General features: G+C 41.8%; 1 protein-coding gene across 1 annotated transcript in view; it reads right to left on the bottom strand.

Moving 5' to 3' along the window:
• LOC124594102 overlaps window positions 1-18,220 on the bottom strand; it is a 394,923-nt gene that overhangs the window by 11,728 nt on the left and 364,975 nt on the right. The window contains exon 25 of the mRNA XM_047132453.1: window positions 576-729. Within this exon, the coding sequence (XP_046988409.1) occupies window positions 576-729 (154 nt within the window). The remainder of the gene's footprint in view (window positions 1-575; window positions 730-18,220) is intronic.

The raw sequence follows: 18,220 nt of genomic DNA, 5'->3' as shown, positions 1-18,220 counted from the left end.
GGCACAGTATGCTCCCATTAGTTTTTGTTCATTACTCTGACATTCTCCAGCAGAGAGATACTGCTGATTGTAAAAGAACACTGTATTATAATTTCCATCAGTCCAAACTACACAAATAGTTCCATCTACTTGTCTCCTACATTCAAAACAGTACAGTGATGTACAATCTGATTAAAATTACTTGTTAGATGACACTTCACACCTTGGAGAATAGTTCCTCCGATCTGAGCTTTCAGTTTTACATGCAAACTGTCCACTGTGGCTATCACCACACCAAGGTCTCACTTTACCTACAGTTTTTGAATAGAGCATTGTATGCTTATAATTCATTAATAGGCAATGCTGGCAATCTATTTGACTGTCACCAACTGCAAGGGGCAAATTCACTTTCACCTTACAGTCACATCACACAAGCTGTTATCCAAACATCATCTAATGTGCAGCTGACAGCGGATGAGGCAATGCCATAGAATCCCATGACAAACATAAAATGGTAAATCACAAGTAGTTTTAATCAGAGTATAGCCATACAATTCCCTTGACTGAGCTACATGAAAGTGGCAGAAAATACTTACACCTTCCGATGTGCAGATGCAGCTTGTGCAAGGAGAAGGGAAAATTGTTTCTCCAAGAGCAAATGTTCGTCCACCCATCTGACAGCCATGGCGTGTCTCTCTCCAGGCATTAAAATCTATGGCTGGTAGTGAATGGCATGGTACTCGGGGATTCCTGCAAGGTTATGAAACAATACTGCTAATTACACACTGTTAAAAATTCACGGTTGACCTGAGCAGTGGTCAAGAAAGAAATATTTCAACTTTACTTTAAATGAATTTAATGTCAATGTATATTTTAAGTAGAAGGCACATTATTGTGTAATGAAACTTCAGTATGATATACTCCTCTTCTGCGTAACTTTCTATTTACTATGTTTATACACAGATTCAGCTTCTACCTAGTTTCATACACTGAACATTGACAGAACTGGTACACCTGCCTAATATCATGTAGCCCCCCCCCCCCCCCACTCCCCTCCCGAGCATGCAGAAGTGCTGCAACACGATGTGGCATGGACTTGCCTAATGTCTGAAGTAGTGCTGGAGGGAATTGACACCATGAATCCCGCAGGGCTGTCCATAAACCTGTAAGAGTACAAGGTGATGGCGATCTCTTCTGAACAGCACTTTGCAAGGCATCCCAGACATGCTCAATAATGTTCATGTCTGGAGAGACTGGTGGCCAGTGGACGTGTTTAAACTCAGAAGAGTGTTCCTGGAGCCACTCTGTAGCAATTCTGGACCTGTGGGGTGTTGCATTGTCCTTCTGGAATTGCTCAACTCCATCAGAATGCATAATGGACATGAATGGATGCTGGTGATCAGACAGGATGCTTACATACATTTCACCTGTCAAAGTCGTATCTAGAAGTATCAAGGATCCCACATCACTCCAACTGCACATGCCCCACACCATTACGATAGGTGCACATTGAAACGGTATAGCACGGCCCAGCACAGCGCGTTTTTTGTAACTTCACAGTTTCAAATGGAACCAGCAAATTGGGACGCGACTGGGATGTGACATGCACCAGATCGCATGTCATCGTGGTTGTGGTACAGTTTCTCACACCACAGGTCACATGAGCACTGCAGGAAAGGTGAGGTGGGGAGCGGGAAAGCAGTCCTGCCATATGCACACTTTGGCATGGCACATATGGATAATGGAAGTATTGCCCATCTGAAAAATACTGCCTTACAGTATACTGAATTTTATTGTCACTGAGTAGAGTTTCGTTTTTCTCTGTTTAAGCACTCCATCTCTTTTTGTTAGTACATAACAGTTTACAGTTACATATATCTGCATACTTTTTTGTTTTGTTTATTCTTTTGTCAAGAAAAATGCACAGTTCAATAAATGGGGAGCCATTAGCCACTGAGATTGTATCTTCTGCCTCCATTATGTCTTCAGATCGTAATAAGGGACAGACTATTCATCGTGAGGTAGTGAATAAGGAAGGAATATTATAAAATCATGTGACTTAGAAGCAAGGCAGGAAACTAAAATAAGGTTACGTGTTTGCTGTCTGTTATGTTGATCTATCTCTACAATGTGTTACAAAAGGTCGAAAAGGTGTCATTTCCACAGGTATGACCCCTTTGTACTCCTGGTAAAAAGCATCTGCGATATGAAGTACATAAGTTTCACTATCATTATTTGGATATGGATAAAATAAGAGACATTATACTATGAACATGTTGACATCACAGTCAAGAAGCCCTCATGAATAACGATGTTTTAATCAGCACACCGTGATGAGAAAAAGCATTTCAGTGGTTGCATACACACGATCAGCATTAATAAACTAATTATACAACAGGCTACACAAATGCAGTAGTAGTTGGTATTATTCCGAAAGTATGAATATCCTGTAAGAGGATGGTGATTTCATATATTTAATTTGTTGAAATGTATTGCTAATGGCAGATCTAATTTCATGACAATGTTTTTCGAATGACATGAACTCTTCGTCTCACAAAGCACACTTGGCTAGCTTCCACATTACTTTCATGAGCATTATTCTCAGCTGCTGACGATACACTGATCATTGTGTTGTGCCACATATCAGTTGTTAACTTTTCACAATAACAACTATTTTATTCGCAAAACACACATTGTCTGTTTGGCCAGACATAGATGAGTAACCAGCATTTCGAACGTGCATGTCATTCCGAATGAAGGGTATGCTCGTCATTATTTTAATACTGCTCAGATAAAGAAAAGAAATAAAATCCTTTGGTAAGTTTATATTCCAGTTGCTCAGTGTTAAAAATACGATGGGGTATGGGATTCAACCAGAATTCCAACAGAATTGGCGATTTATTACTGTGTGAAGTGTTAACCTTTTCTCATTCGAAGAAGCATCACCATTTATGAGCAACGGTCACATTTCTATTGCTGACAGGTTTAATTGTACTTCTATTGCCAAAATGCGGTATAATTTGCACAAACTCATTTTTGAAGCAGCCATTGTGTCAGAATTCAATTCCGAAACAGAGTGTCTCACTAAACAAGTAATTGGCGACCAGAGAGCTCAACAGTTTACGAAAAACCTCACTGTGTCAGATTGTGCTAACATAAGAGAAGATTGAGTTCGGCAGCGCCCTTAGTGTTGTTCGAGACCGGGACCGGGTTTCACACACTGTTATCCTTTCATTCATTACAAGATAAACACAATAATCTACACGACATAAGAGTCACACTTGACACTTCGTAACTCTTGTTTCACTAGCTTTCGATAACTCTTAAAGAATTACAGTCACTGGAATGAAAAAAATAAAACAGAAAGTACAACTTCTGATATATCATCATAGATAAGAAAGTTCAGTGTGTTTATGAAGTGGCAAAGTACTTTTCTTGTTGTGTGACATCATTCACCAAAATTTCTTTTTGAGCTGTTTAAGAGATATGAGGGATGTTGTAAATATTTCATTCTCACTGGTGTGAGATCGGGAGTGAATGCACTACATAGGATCCACATTCTCAAGATCGGAGACAGAGACCTCCTCCCAAGTCTAAACAAAAATTCAATACGTTAGCTAAATTTCATGCATAAATTTCATATGGTGTAATACACACCAAGTGCAGAATCATAGCGACCCCTAATTTTCATTGCAAACTTTTTGGATGTTGCATGGTGTCCTACTAAAATGTGTATATCACGATAAGTATGACCATTAGCGAGATGATGGGCACTTTACCGCGAGGCTGACATATAACACTACAAGTAAAGCAAAAATCAAATGTTTTCACTGAATAGTTCCTGTAAAATCGTTTGAGAAAGATTAAAGGGTGTGAAGCTTGTGTACGCGTCGCAATATGTGCAGGACCAGCGCGACATGTGCAGAATGTGCACATCACGCTGTCGTGTCATGTCACGTCATATCACACATGCTACCCACGTCTCAACTTGCGCTTAGCATTACAGAGCCTCCACTAGCTTCAACAGTCCCCTGCTGACACACAGGATCCATGGATTCATGAGACTGTCTCCATACCCGTACACATCTATCCGTTCATACAATTTGAAACAAGACTCATCTGACCAGGCAACATGTTTCCGCTCATCAACAGTCCAATGTCGGTGTTGAAGGGCCCAGGCAAGGCCTGTGTTGTGCACTCATTAAGGCTTTACGCGTGGGACTTGGGCTCCAAAAGCCCATATCAAAGATGTTTCATTGAATGGTTCACATGCTGAGACTTTTTGATGGCCCTGCATTGAAATCTACAGCAATTTGTGGAAAGGTTGCATTCGTGTCATGTTGAATGATTCTCTTCAGTTGTTGTTGGTCCTGTTCTTGCAGGATATTTTTCCAGCTGCAGCGATGTCGAAGATTTGATGTTTTATGGGATTCCTGATATTCACAGTACACTCGTGAAATGGTCATACAGGAAAATCCCCACTTCATTGCTACCTCAGAGACACTGCGTCCCATCACTCATGGGCCAACTGTAACACCGTGTTCAAACTCACTTAAATCTACTATTGTAGCAGCAGTAACCGATCTAACAACAGCACAAGACACTTGTTTTCTTAAATAGGTGTTGCCGACTGCAGCACCATATTCTGTTTGTTTACATATCTCTATATTCGAATATGCGTGCCTTTACTAGTTTCTTTGATGCTTCAGTAATGAATGTAAGTCATAGTTATGTTTAAATATCTTTATGTTTTTCCTAGATGCTCCCTACTGTACAAGTAGTACTTCTTATATAAACTATGCAGAGGCAATATTTTCAGGCTTTTAAAAACTTCTACAGGAATCCCTGTATTTTGCCTGGTTTATCGCTCTGATAATCTTTTTCCGTATTTTATCTATTTATTCTTTAGATGTGGAATTCCCCCCCCCCCCCCTCCCCCTCCCAAAAAAAAGATTCTGTACATCAACAGCTACTGTATACTGCTATGGCACATAGTCACCACTGACAAGCAGATTGTGTTTTGACTAAGAATTTTAACAGCAAATGTAAATGGACAGTGGAACCTCGCATAGCAAGCATAATTCATTACAGAATCTTACTGATGCTGTGAAATACTCATTAAGCAAAACAATTTATCCCATATAAATTAATATAAAATATGATGATGCATTTCATGCAGAAAAAGTACTAATACTTTTATCTCATTTATGATATTTATTCAAAGAAAATTATACATAGGGTATTATGTACTTTGAATATAATAGAGGGAAACATTCCACGTGGGAAAAATATATCTAAAAACAAAGATGATGTGACTTACCAAACGAAAGTGCTGGCATGTCGATAGACACACAAACATACACACAAAATTCAAGATTTCGTAACAAACGGTTGCTTCATCAGGAAAGAGGGAAGGAGAGGGAAAGACGAAAGGATGTGGGTTTTAAGGGAGAGGGTAAGGAGTCATTCCAATCCCGGGAGCGGAAGACTTACCTTAGGGGGAAAAAAGGACAGGTATACACTCACACACACACACATATCCATCCACACATACACAGACACAAGCAGACATTTGTAAAGGCAAAGAGTTTGGGCAGAGATGTCAGTCGAGGCGGAAGTACTGAGGCAAAGATGTTGTGGAAAGACAGGTGAGGTATGAGCAGCGGCAAATTGAAATTAGCGGAGATTGAGGCCTGGCGGATAACGAGAAGAGAGGATATACTGAAGGGCAAGTTCCCATCTCCGGAGTTCTGACAGGTTGGTGTTAATGGGAAGTATCCAGATAACTCAGACGGTGTAACACTGTGCCAAGATGTGCTGGCCGTGCACCAAGGCATGTTTAGCCACAGGGTGATCCTCATTACCAACAAACACTGTCTGCCTGTGTCCATTCATGCGAATGGACAGTTTGTTGCTGGTCATTCCCACATAGAAAGCTTCACAGTGTAGGCAGGTCAGTTGGTCAATCATGTGGGTGCTTTCACAAGTGGCTCTGCCTTTGATCGTGTACAACTTTCGGGTTACAGGATTGGCATAGGTGGTGGTGGAAGGGTGCATGGGACAGGTTTTACACCAGGGGCGGTTACAAGGGTAGGAGCCAGAGGGTAGGGAAAGTGGTTTGGGGATTTCATAGGGATGAACTAAGAGGTTATGAAGGTTAGGTGGGCGGCAGAAAGACACTCTTGGTGGAGTGGGGAAGATTTCATGAAGGATGGATCTCATTTCAGGGTAGGATTTGAGGAAGTTGTATCCCTGCTGGAGAGCCACATTCAGAGTCTGATCCAGTCCCGGAAAGTATCCTGTCACAAGTGGGGCACTTTTGGGGTTCTTCTGTGGGAGGTTCTGGGTTTGAGGAGATGAGGAAGTGGCTCTGGTTATTTGCTTCTGTACCAAGTCGGGAGGGTAGTTGCGGGATGTGAAAGCTGTTTTCAGGTTGTTGGTGTAATGGTTCAGGGATTCCGGACTGGAGCAGATTCGTTTGCCATGAAGACCTAGGCTGTAGGGAAGGGACAGTTTGATGTGGAATGGGTGGCAGCTGTCATAATGGAGGTACTGTTGCTTGTTGGTGGGTTTGATGTGGACGGATGTGTGAAGGTGGCCATTGGACAGATGGAAGTCATTGTCAAGGAAAGTGGCATGGGATTTGGAGTAGGACCAGGTGAATCTGATGGAACTAAAGGAGTTGAGGAATTCTGGAGTTCTTCTTCACTGTAAGTCCAGATCATGAAGATGTCATCAATAAAACTGTACCAAACTTTGGGTTGGCAGGCCAGGGTAACCAAGAAGGCTTCCTCTAAGCGACCCATGAATCAGTTGGCATACGAGGGGGCCATCCTGGTACCCATGGCTGTTCCCTTTAATTGTTGGTATGTCTGGCCTTCGAAAGTGAAGAAGTTGTGGGTCAGGATGAAGCTGGCTAAGGTAAGGAGGAAAGAGGTTTTAGGTAGGGTGGCAGGTGATCGGCGTGAAAGGAAGTGCTCCATCGCAGCGAGGCCCTGGATGTGCGGAATATTTGTGTATAAGGAAGTGGCATCAATGGTTACGAGGATGGTTTCTGGGGGTAACAGACTGGGTAAGGATTCCAGGCGTTCAAGAAAGTGGTTGGTGTCTTTGATGAAGGATGGGAGACTGCATGTAATGGGTTGAAGGTGTTGATCTACGTAGGCAGAGATATGTTCTGTGGGGGCTTGGTAACCGGCTACAATGGGACGGCCGGGATGATTGGGTTTGTGAATTTTAGGAAGAAGGTAGGGGTGCGGAGTGTTGGTGGGGTCAGGAGGTTGATGGAGTCAGGTGAAAGGTTTTGTAGGGGGCCTAAGGTTCTGAGGATTCCTTGAAGCTCCACCTGGACATCAGGAATGGGATTACCTTGGCAAACTTTGTATGTAGTGTTGTCTGAAAGCTGATGCGGTCCCTCAGCCACATACTCCCGACGATCAAGTACCACAGTCGTGGAACCCTTGTCCGCCGGAAGAATGAAGATGGGTCGGTCAGCCTTCAGATCACGGATAGCCTGGGCTTGAGCAGTGGTGATGTTGCCACTCCACCAAGAGTGTCTTTCTGCCGTCCACCTAACCTTCGTAACCTCTTAGTTCATCCCTATGAAATCCCCAAACCACCTTCCCTACCCTCTGGCTCCTACCCTTGTAACTGCCCCCGATGTAAAACCTGTCCCATGCACCCTCCCACCACCACCTACGCCAGTCCTGTAACCCGGAAGGTGTACACGATCAAAGATAGAGCCACATGTGAAAGCACCCATGTGATTTACCAACTGACCTGCCTACACTGTGAAGCTTTCTATGTGGGAATGACCAGCAACAAACTGTCCATTCGCATGAATGGACACAGGCAGACAGTGTTTGTTGGTAATGAGGATCACCCTGTGGCTAAACATGCCTTTGTGCACGGCCAGCACACCTTGGCACAGTGTTACACCGTCTGGGTTATCTGGATACTTCCCACTAACACCAACCTGTCAGAACTCCGGAGATGGGAACTTGCCCTTCAGTATATCCTCTCTTCTCGTTATCCGCCAGGGCTCAATCTCCACTAATTTCAATTTGCCGCCGCTCATACCTCACCTGTCTTTCCACAACATCTTTGCCTCTGTACTTCCGCCTTGACTGACATCTCTGCCCAAACTCTTTGCCTTTACAAATGTCTGCTTGTGTCTGTGTATGTGTGGATGGATATATGTGTGTGTGCGAGTGTATACCTGTCCTTTTTTCCCCCTAAGGTAAGTCTTTCCGCTCCCGGGATTGGAATGACTCCTTACCCTCTCCCTTAAAACCCACATCCTTTCGTCTTTCCCTCTCCTTCCCTCTTTCCTGATGAAGCAACTGTTTGTTGCGAAATCTTGAATTTTGTGTGTATGTTTGTGTTTGTTTGTGTGTCTTTCGACCTACCAGCACTTTCGTTTGGTAAGTCACATCATCTTTGTTTTTAGATGTATTATGTACTTTATTATTCATTATATATAACTAATTCTTTTTTACTAGGAAGCTAACCATAGTCAGAAGCTTCTTCCAACGCTTCGACACTTGGCGAAAATGTGATCCAGCATTATCGTCAAAAAAATTTGTAGCATGCATAGCCACTGCTTTATTGCAGTGATGATTTTCAGTGTATGATGCAACTGATTCCCATGCATTCAGCATTTCTCTTATTGCACCAGAAAATTGCTGCTTTGCTGTTACCGCCACCACCACCACCACCACCACCTCTTCCTCCTCCTCTGAAGAACTCCTCTCCACAACTTCCTGCTATGAAACACACTACAAATCCACAAGCTCTTCGTTGGTCACTTCTTGGCTGTGACCTTCCACAAGCTCATCGATATCATTGTTATCCACTTCTAGTCCCACACTCGTGGCCAAAGACACAATCTCGTTGACTAGAGGCTCCACAGATACTGATTCAAAAGCCTCAGAGTCACATTCGAAAATGCACTCTGGCCAATGCTTCACCCATGCAGAAATGAGAGTTCTCTTGATAACCCCTTCCCAAGCCTTTTCGATCACTTGATGCAGGCAACAATATTGAAATGATATTTCCAAAACACACTGAGAATGAGATTGGTACATTCAGTCAACTCAAAGCAATGCTCGAAGAGTGCTTTAGAGTAGCATTTCTTAAAGTTAGAAATAATCTGCTGGTCCATAGGCTGGAGCAACAGAATAGTGCTGAGAGGCAGAAATTGGACCTTGATGAATTGAAATTCTTCAAGGAGGAGATCTTGTAGGCCTGAAGAATGGGCAGGAGTGTTGTCCATAACAAGCAAGACATGGAGTGGCAGATTCATCTCGAGCACATATTTTTTCACCGAAGGACCAAACACTTCATTGATCCAATTATAGAAAAGGTCATGTTCACCCAAGCCTTGTTGCTGGACCTCCACATCACATTGAACCTGCGCTTCTGGAATTTACTCTCCTTGAAGCTCTTGGAGTTTCTGAATGGTGGTAAACAATCAGTGGTTTAATTTTCAAATCCCCACTTCCATTGGTAGAGAATATCAATGTGAGACTGTCTTTCATTGGTTTGTGGCCAGGCAATGCATTCTCTGCTGGTATGAAGGTACGCTTTGGCACCTTTTTTCCAGAACAGACCTGTCTCATCACAATTAAAAACCTGTTGTGGCAGATAACCCTCAGAGTCTAAGAGCATCTTGAAATTGCTGATGAAGTTCTCAGCTATTTTTCTGCTTCACCATGCCTCACTTTTCTGCAGTTGTCAGTTCTTCTCTTAAACTTCTTGAACCACCCATGGCTTCTCTCAAAAACTCCTTCAGTCGCTGGTGATTCTGGCATTTTTCTTAACAAGGTCGGCAAAAATCATTCTCGCTTGCCCACAAATGGTGTTCTCATTAATAATGTTGCCTTGCAATTGCTTTTCATTTATTCATATACGGAGTAATCTTTTGACATCATCCAGAATACGAAACTGGGGTTTAGATACTCCTGTCACTCCCTTTGAAGAATCTATCTCCTTAATCTTGTCCTTGTTCTTGAGTATAGTGCAAATGGTTGATGTAGACCAATTGTGTGAGCAATGTTCACACCACATTCGCATTTTTCAACGATTTTAAGTTTCATTTCTAAGGACATTTTCTTTCTTTTATGGTCATCTTGTTGTGGCTTTATCTTTGGGGACATCGCTATGAAGGCCATTAAACTTTGCACACAAAAAACACTGTGTGAACATATTTAGAAAAATGTGTGATGACAAGCTGCACTAAGATGGTACAGAAAAATGTGTGCTGACAAGCTGCACTAAGATGGTACAGAGTGATAAACCCACACTGTAGTATGTACTAAAGACATTGTTCATATGCTATTGTCTACAATGAAAGGTGTTTATACTGTTGAACGCGTCGCCTGCTGCACCCGATTGGCTGGTGATGTCACAGTAAATAATCATCACTCGTTATACAAAACCGCTTGTTAAGTGATTCATTGTTTTACAATTTGTTTTGCTTGTTATGCAAATTGCGAGTTGTGGGAGGTTCTCACAACATGAGGTTCCAATATATTTATTTAGAATGTTGATGATGCATCTCTCACTTCAAATCCTCCTGGAAGTATATCCCCAAAAATGTTGTATGACCCATATTTGAGACATTTTTCCCTTCAACGATAAAAACAGGGTTAGCAGGATGGAGGTTTTGTTTGATGTGAGAGTTAACTGCTACAGCTTTTTCAGAATTTATGATGAGCCTGTTGGTCCTGAACAGTGGCACTACTTTGTATTACCGATGCTGCAGTTTCATTAGAATATTAGTGTCCTCTGTGAAGAGTACTGTCATTCTGTCTTTTGTTTTATCAGTCAAGTAATTTTCTAACAGCAGAAACGGGACAGGTCTCAGAATTGACCATTGTCAGATTCAGTACCTGATTTACTGCTCATTACTGTTAAAATTAGAAATTCTGTCTGCATGAACCCTCATTTTCCTAGCTGCTTGTGGAACTGAAATGGCTCATGATTTGTGAAACAAAAAATCCTCCCATACATTGACTGCATCTACCACCCAACCACCAAAGATAGAAATAGTCTGATGAAGGAGTAACAGATGTATTGGATGGTTATAATCAAACTTTCCCTATTTAACACATTAAAACACAGAAACTAATTGCCGTACAAAGGTATGCTGGCTACCTCTCTATATATGCTGCACTTGACAGCAGCACATGTGTGAATGCTGCCCTGATAAACACTGTCCTTCAGGTAGTCCCACAACCACAAATCACCAGGAGTGAGATCAGGTGAGTGTACCAGCCAAGCATTTGGAAATGATCGGCTGGTAATTTGATTGTTTCCAAATGTGTTTTGGGAAAGCAGGTGAACTTTATGAGTGATGTGTGGTGGGGGGGCCATCTTGTTTAAAAAAGTATTGAATTCAATGCCTCTTTCTTCCCTTTAGGGCGGGTATGACATGCTGCCAAAGCATATTGCACTAATGTTGGCCAATCACACTGCACGTCTTTGGTCCATGACCGCCAATCTATTCAAAAAAGAATGGACCAATGACTAACATAGCCATGAAGCCACACCATACGGTGACACATTCACCATACAGAGAAACTTCATAGACAGTAACTGAGGGTTAAGATATGCACACTTGGCAATTCTGTGTGTTCACCTCACCTGTCAGAGAAAAATGAGCTTTGTTTGCCCATAGGGTGGTCCCAGGCCCTCATCAACTTCAACCCTTGTGAGAAAGTCAACACATCATTGTGTGTCCTGTAGTGCACGCTGCTGCACAATCTGGATTTGTGTGGATACCATTTAAGAATGGCTCGAAGCACATTCCATACAGTGGACAACGGGATGTTCAACTGTTGTGACATAGCACGCTCACTGCCTGATGATCAGGAATTGCGTGCAGCATTGTCTGCCACAGCAACAGCGATTTCATCAACCACCTATGGTGCAACTAGTCGTCGATCTCTTCTTGGAGCGATGCCCAGTTCTCCAGTTGATTTGAACTTGTCGCAGTTCTGAAGTGCATGCTCCACAGAGCAGGTGGTGAAGGAGGATCCTTCTGTAATCCTTTCAGCCAGTGATATTCTGGAAGTGCAGCTGTGTTGTTTTGATAATAGGGCTTTGCCAATAATTCCCTGCTCCTTTTGTCCAATCTCATGTTTACACGTCAACAAATGAATTGCAGCTGGTCAGGTGTGTGAGACTATGAATCACGACGACTGAGCATGGCATGTGGCGACCATAGTTGGAACTGGATGGTGGCGCTGTGATGAATGGAAATCATGCACCCCATATGCTGGACATTAATGCTACCAAGTTTGGTACTCTTACAGTATTAGTTTCCATTTTGTAATGTATTAAATAGGGAAAGTTCAATTATAACCACCCAACATAAAACACGAGGAAGAGCATTGGTGGTGAGCTAAAAAACAATGATGTTTTTATCATAACTTTAAACTCACTACTGAACTTGCCGGACTATATTAAGGCAAGATTCATCTGACAAAGTGTGGATACACATTGCAAACCTTCTACAATGTTTTAAATGTCAACAGTATGGCCACATAATTTTTGCATTTGGTGGACAGGCAATGTGTGGTAGATGTGGAAAAGCAGCCAATGATGCAAGTGTCACTTACTCCCTTCCAGAATACAGCATCAATTACTCTGGTGTTCATGGAGCATGGAATCAAAGCTGCAAAATATTTCAGGAGGGAAAGAAGATTTAAGAGAGGAAAATATCCTACACAGAGGGCCATGCTGAGACAGCAAAAAGAAAAACAAGCAAATGTAGCAAAATCTCACTGAAGACACAGTTTCTATACTGCAGCAGAGCCTGAATGGGTTCAGGATTCATGTGGAGGAACACAACGCAGACCAATACAGCTGGGTCTGTGAGAGGCTCACTGTGAAGAGCCTGACACCACTGTACAAATAAGGCACTGCAGCCGTCATAGAAGGGGTAACCTCTGAGGAGAGAGAGCTCGAAGTCGTGAAGCCATACCCATTTATGACAACCTGCAATTGGTTGTGCCACATAGGGAGACACTATACTCCTTACATCTGTCTGCTAATGATGATATAGTTCCTGAGGGTGTTATGGATCATTGCACATTTCCCCATTGTAATGAGCTATTGGGATCCATGACCACCTCTCCATGAAGGTTGAGAATGTGAAATATGGTTCCTGGCTAAGACACAAGTTGAAAATATGGTCACTATTTTTTATTTACTTAAATTTGCCATATTTTGTGACAGTACCTTTTCCGTTAGACGTTTGCAAGGCGATATTAGTCTTGGCTTCAGTTGTCTAAGTCTGATTCCACAATGCATCTTTGTCGGCTGCAGAAATGATGTGGTTCAACGTGTTTGCCTCATTTTGGTGTTTCAAATACCATTTCTTCAAATGTAGTTTCTTTTTATAGTTTATACAAAAAAAATAGTAACATAATTTAAAATTATTTATGACGGCAACCTTCACATTGTTCTTCCGTCAACACACACCAAGAGTTAGCTGCCGACTGACTATAGTCAAAGACGACTCCAACGTCAAAGATATTTTACACAACACACAAGCTTCCACTTGTAATCAATCTCTTTGCTATTCTTCGATACATTTTCTAATAGTAATCAATATGCTTTCACTCTCAAAAACAGAAGTAAATTAACATATAATAAGACAAATTATAATAAATTCTGACAAAAAATATAAGAAAACATTTACAATTCGGTATCGAGAAATACAGTAAAAAAATAACATCTCCCAGATCCATTACAAATGTCAGTTCTCAGAAGCATGATGTTTGCTGTACAGAGGGCAGAGCACACACTTCGGAACTGCTACAAGACCATTCTCTGCCACAGACCTCTTCATATGCTCTCCTGCCTGCAATACTGCTCTGGGAAGTAGTTGGCAGTTTGCACTTGACTGAACATTTCGCCATCTAGATATATCTGGCACAGCAAAGTACACCTGAATGTAAGTGGCCTAATTACAGTATGCCATTTCAATGCCAATCCACCAAGCCATAAAAGTATTCAGGCCATCTACAGAGATTGCCTATGCTTTGATGGGGTGAAGAGAGCCACTCTGCACCAGGGATCAGATGCATAGTGCTGCACCGTTAAAGTATCTGCAGAAGACATGACAATGCCACTACTTGACATGGTCTGTGCTGCACTTCAGGCCGACAGCAACTCGGTGACAAACAGGGAACAAAACTCTGTGATGTAAATAACACTGAGAGAACAGAAGTAGGGGAAGCAAGGTGCATGTAACCATGGCAATATGCAAACAACATTAACACAGCATGCGGCTGGCGGGCGGCTAAAGACTGAGCACACGACAACTCTTGGCATGACCGTTACTCTAGGTCCGTGGTGGTGTAACTCTGCAGGAGCACTGGCCTGCTCCACTTACTGCCAATCATGAGTAAACACTGACATCAGTGAGTCTGCTCATATGACGTGACATAGGTGCCCTCCATGGCGGGTTCCTGAACTACTCTACTGTACTACCCATGTCAGTTCATCTGCCTTTATTGGGATGTCTGATGGTGGCAATACCAAACACAGATTCAAAGGCTGGTCAGCTGTGGAGAATTAAGAAATGATATTAGCTGAAGTATTACGAAGAATAAAAAGAGAGCATGGCAGGAATTCCTAAATTCATTAAATCATTCCAATAGCTTGGAACAAGCCTGGGAATCCATTAAAAGGGTATCTGGAAAGCAAAGTAGGACACCTACAGCAGCTGTATCATAGACGTGCTCCAAACAACACTGAAAGGCAATTGAGAAATTAGCTGCTCATCCACCACCAAACAAAATCAGCATTATTACCAATTTTCTTCAGTCACAGATACCGACATAATCTCTGGGAGCATACGGAAATTCTATGACTCTCTGATGTCTCCAAGGCATAATTAGGCTAACTTGAGTACCTAATTTGCTACTGAAATATCTCCAGACAATCACAATGAAGGAAGTTGTTGAACTGACAAATCTGATATGATAAAAACTTTGTGAAGCATTTTTTCAAAAATATCACTGCAAAACTGATCTCAAGACTTGGACACACTGCCTAGACAGTGATGCAGCAGCTCCTTCTACAAGTGGGAGCTAGATAAAGCAATATCTGACGCTCATGATACTACACTCAGTCATGACTGAAACAAGTACAATACACTATGGTAACTTGGAGAAAGCTCAAAGGAAATCCTTCCAGAATGTTAAAAAACTGACAGATCCATTTCCAAACTCATGGAGCAAGACAATTTCTCTCTCTCTCTCTCTCTCTCTCTCTCTCTCTCTCTCTCTCTCTCTCTCTCCTCCAGTCTCTTTCTTTCCTGAAAGCAAGCAAGTACCAATTAAGCCCAAAAAATTGTCAATTTTCTGCCTTAACTGTTGGTATAGGAAAAACCCTGGCTTATAGTTGAAGGTTCTGAGGCAGAGACACCCCCCCCCCCTCCCCCCCCCCCCCCACACACACACTACCAAATTTAAATTATCAGAAATATTTTGAATATTTCCCACATGAATAATGACAATCAACATTTTTGGAACTGTTAATACTGATGGATGTTTTTCGAACAATTAGTAGCTAGTCTTCAGGCTGACATTGAAATGCGCATTAGCTCACTGCAGTAGAGACTTGGGGGCATGGCTTTTACAGAGCACAGCACGTAAAGGCCTCCAGGAGACTCAGACTATGGGTGTCCTACTAACTTCCACACAATTTTCACGTCTGACTGCTTACACCAAAATTGAATGAACAGAGGCTGTAACTTCACCACTGAATCCCTGCCTCTGTACATCTCTATTCTACTTTGCTGCATGATTGATCAACATTTAGTATGAGGGACATTTCATAAATAATGCAGACTAATTTTTTTACTTACATCATTTATTTTATTTTTTAAATATCTCTTTACAGTCCTTCAGTACAGTCCTCTTGCTTCTCTATGACTGAATCCCAACATTTCAGAAGCTCTGTTATTCAATCCAGGACACCACTTCTGTTCATCTGCTGAATGGCTTGGGTAACAGTGGTAGAAAGCAGTTCCAGAAAAAGAGAAGGATGTCCACACATAGGTTTTTTTTTTTTTTTTTCAACTTCGTGAAAGTCTGGTGGACTCATGCCCAGGCTATAGGGAGGATGCAGTTACACTTCTCATCCATATTCACATAGTTTTTGGGCTACAACATTGCTGCTATGTGGACAAGCAGTGTCATGGAGAATGAGTGGCCCAGCCTTGAGCAACTGAGATCAGGTTTCGTGGTTTTTTTTTTTTTTTTTTTTTTTTTTTTTTTTTTTTTTTTTTTTTTTTTTTATGTGATACCTGGTAAACATGTGACTTTATCTGGCATGTTTCCTTGGCGATCATAAGAAAAAATCATCATTTGTTTAAGCTTTGATCGAGCATGTCAACATTTTTTTCTCTTCTTCAATCATCTGTCAGAATACAGAATACTGATGCTAGGGGAATTCCTATGGCTTCAGAGAGTCCTTCACGAGTTGCACTATGATCTTCTTCAAGAGCATCTGCTGCAAGTTCCGCACTTGGTTCATCTGTTTACAATTCTGGCCTTCCAGATCTTGGATTATTGTCTATACCCATATGCCCACCATGAAAATGATTAAACCAATGTGAAACTGTACTACGGTCCACTGTAAACTCACCACAAACTTCACTTAACACATTGTGGATTTCTGTTCGACTTTTGTCGTGTAAAGTTTCAATCTTGATGTACAACCTCTGGTCTTCGATAGTCACAGTCCTCAAGACCGCTGCAGGGTTAATTTCTACCTCTTACCAATTTTATGTTAGGGTACACAATGAAGAAACAAAAACACATGCTTCTTCCTCAGGCTCCCAATTCGATTACTTCTGACATAATTTTCACTGTTGCCACATCAAACAATCCACAGTAATACCAGCCTGTGCATTATTTATGAAATGTCCCTCACCTTAATGGGTTTTAGATAGATTTTTGTCATTGGCAATTCTATGTGCTGTAGGAATAAATTTGTAAACATCTCACTACTGAGTAGTAGAATACAGTACCATTAAGTTCCACCACCTAGTGGGAGTTTCACGAATGAATAGAGGGGGTATGCAGGCAAAAGAGGTCCTGCTTCCATTAATAGCAAGTTTATTTTTGTGAGCATAGTGTGTCTGAGTTCCAGTGAGTTTAGCCAGGCAGCCCTGAAATCACTGGCAGCTCCTGCAACGAGATCTAAGATTGCTGCCGAATGCCACAGGGCTCTGGTGGAGCTAGGGGGAAGCAATAGGGTAAACCTGGTGTGGGACCCTGGCCACTTGGGGATCTGTGGCAATGAACAAGACAACAGATTGGCCAGGATGGGGGAACAACTCCATTTATTGGACCGGAACCTGTCCTGATAATCACCACGGCTATGATCAAACCAGAACTATGGAACTGGCTTAGGAAACAACACATATAATATTGATCCAAGGTCCATAAACAAAAAGATGAGAAGATAATAATGCCTAAGCCATGTTTTAAAAGAAGCTCTGTAATCCTGGGATTGAACAGGAAAGAGATTAAACTCATGACTGGACTGATGACTGTCAAAGGGAATTTCAAAGAACACCTACACACAATGGATATAATGGAAGAAGACCCTAAATGTGATGAGGGTGAAGAAACTGCACCACACCTAATTTTCATGGCACTGGAGAGCAAAAGATACAGAATCTTCAGGACAACTAAACCTGAAGAAATTGTGTCTAACAAAAAACTCGTAAAGGGACTCCTTGCACTATTTAAGGGCATTGGTTGGCTTTACTAGATATACAGGGAGAGATACTGCACAATAAACTCTGTTTTGGTGCAGGCAGTGGCAGGTTACACCAAAGCTGTTTTAGCTTCCCTGTCAAAATCAAATCAAATCAATCTGATGAGTTTTATTTTCTTGTGGATAACTACAGCATACTGTGAGTCTAACAACAATACAACATGAATTCACTGTGCAATTAATTCGGGAAAAATTTGGAACATGAACATGAAAAAGAACTAATGAATTGTCCAAATTTTAATGAAACAGTCATAGACCATTTTGCAGTGCAGAACAGGAGTTGTGCTGATTTCATCTAGACACAAATGAATTAAGGTAAAAAACTTGCATTGATGGATGACAAGAAGCAATTCATTTGTTGTAAATACCTGTTTAGCCTACTAAACAAGTGGTAAAAAAACGAGTGGTGATGTGTTTTGTACTCTGATGTCATATT

The sequence above is a fragment of the Schistocerca americana genome, chromosome 2 (genome assembly GCF_021461395.2).
Source record: "Schistocerca americana isolate TAMUIC-IGC-003095 chromosome 2, iqSchAmer2.1, whole genome shotgun sequence".
Taxonomy (NCBI): domain Eukaryota; kingdom Metazoa; phylum Arthropoda; class Insecta; order Orthoptera; family Acrididae; genus Schistocerca; species Schistocerca americana.
The sequence above is the reverse complement of the archived record's forward strand: the minus strand, read 5'-3'. Positions and strand labels throughout refer to the sequence as shown.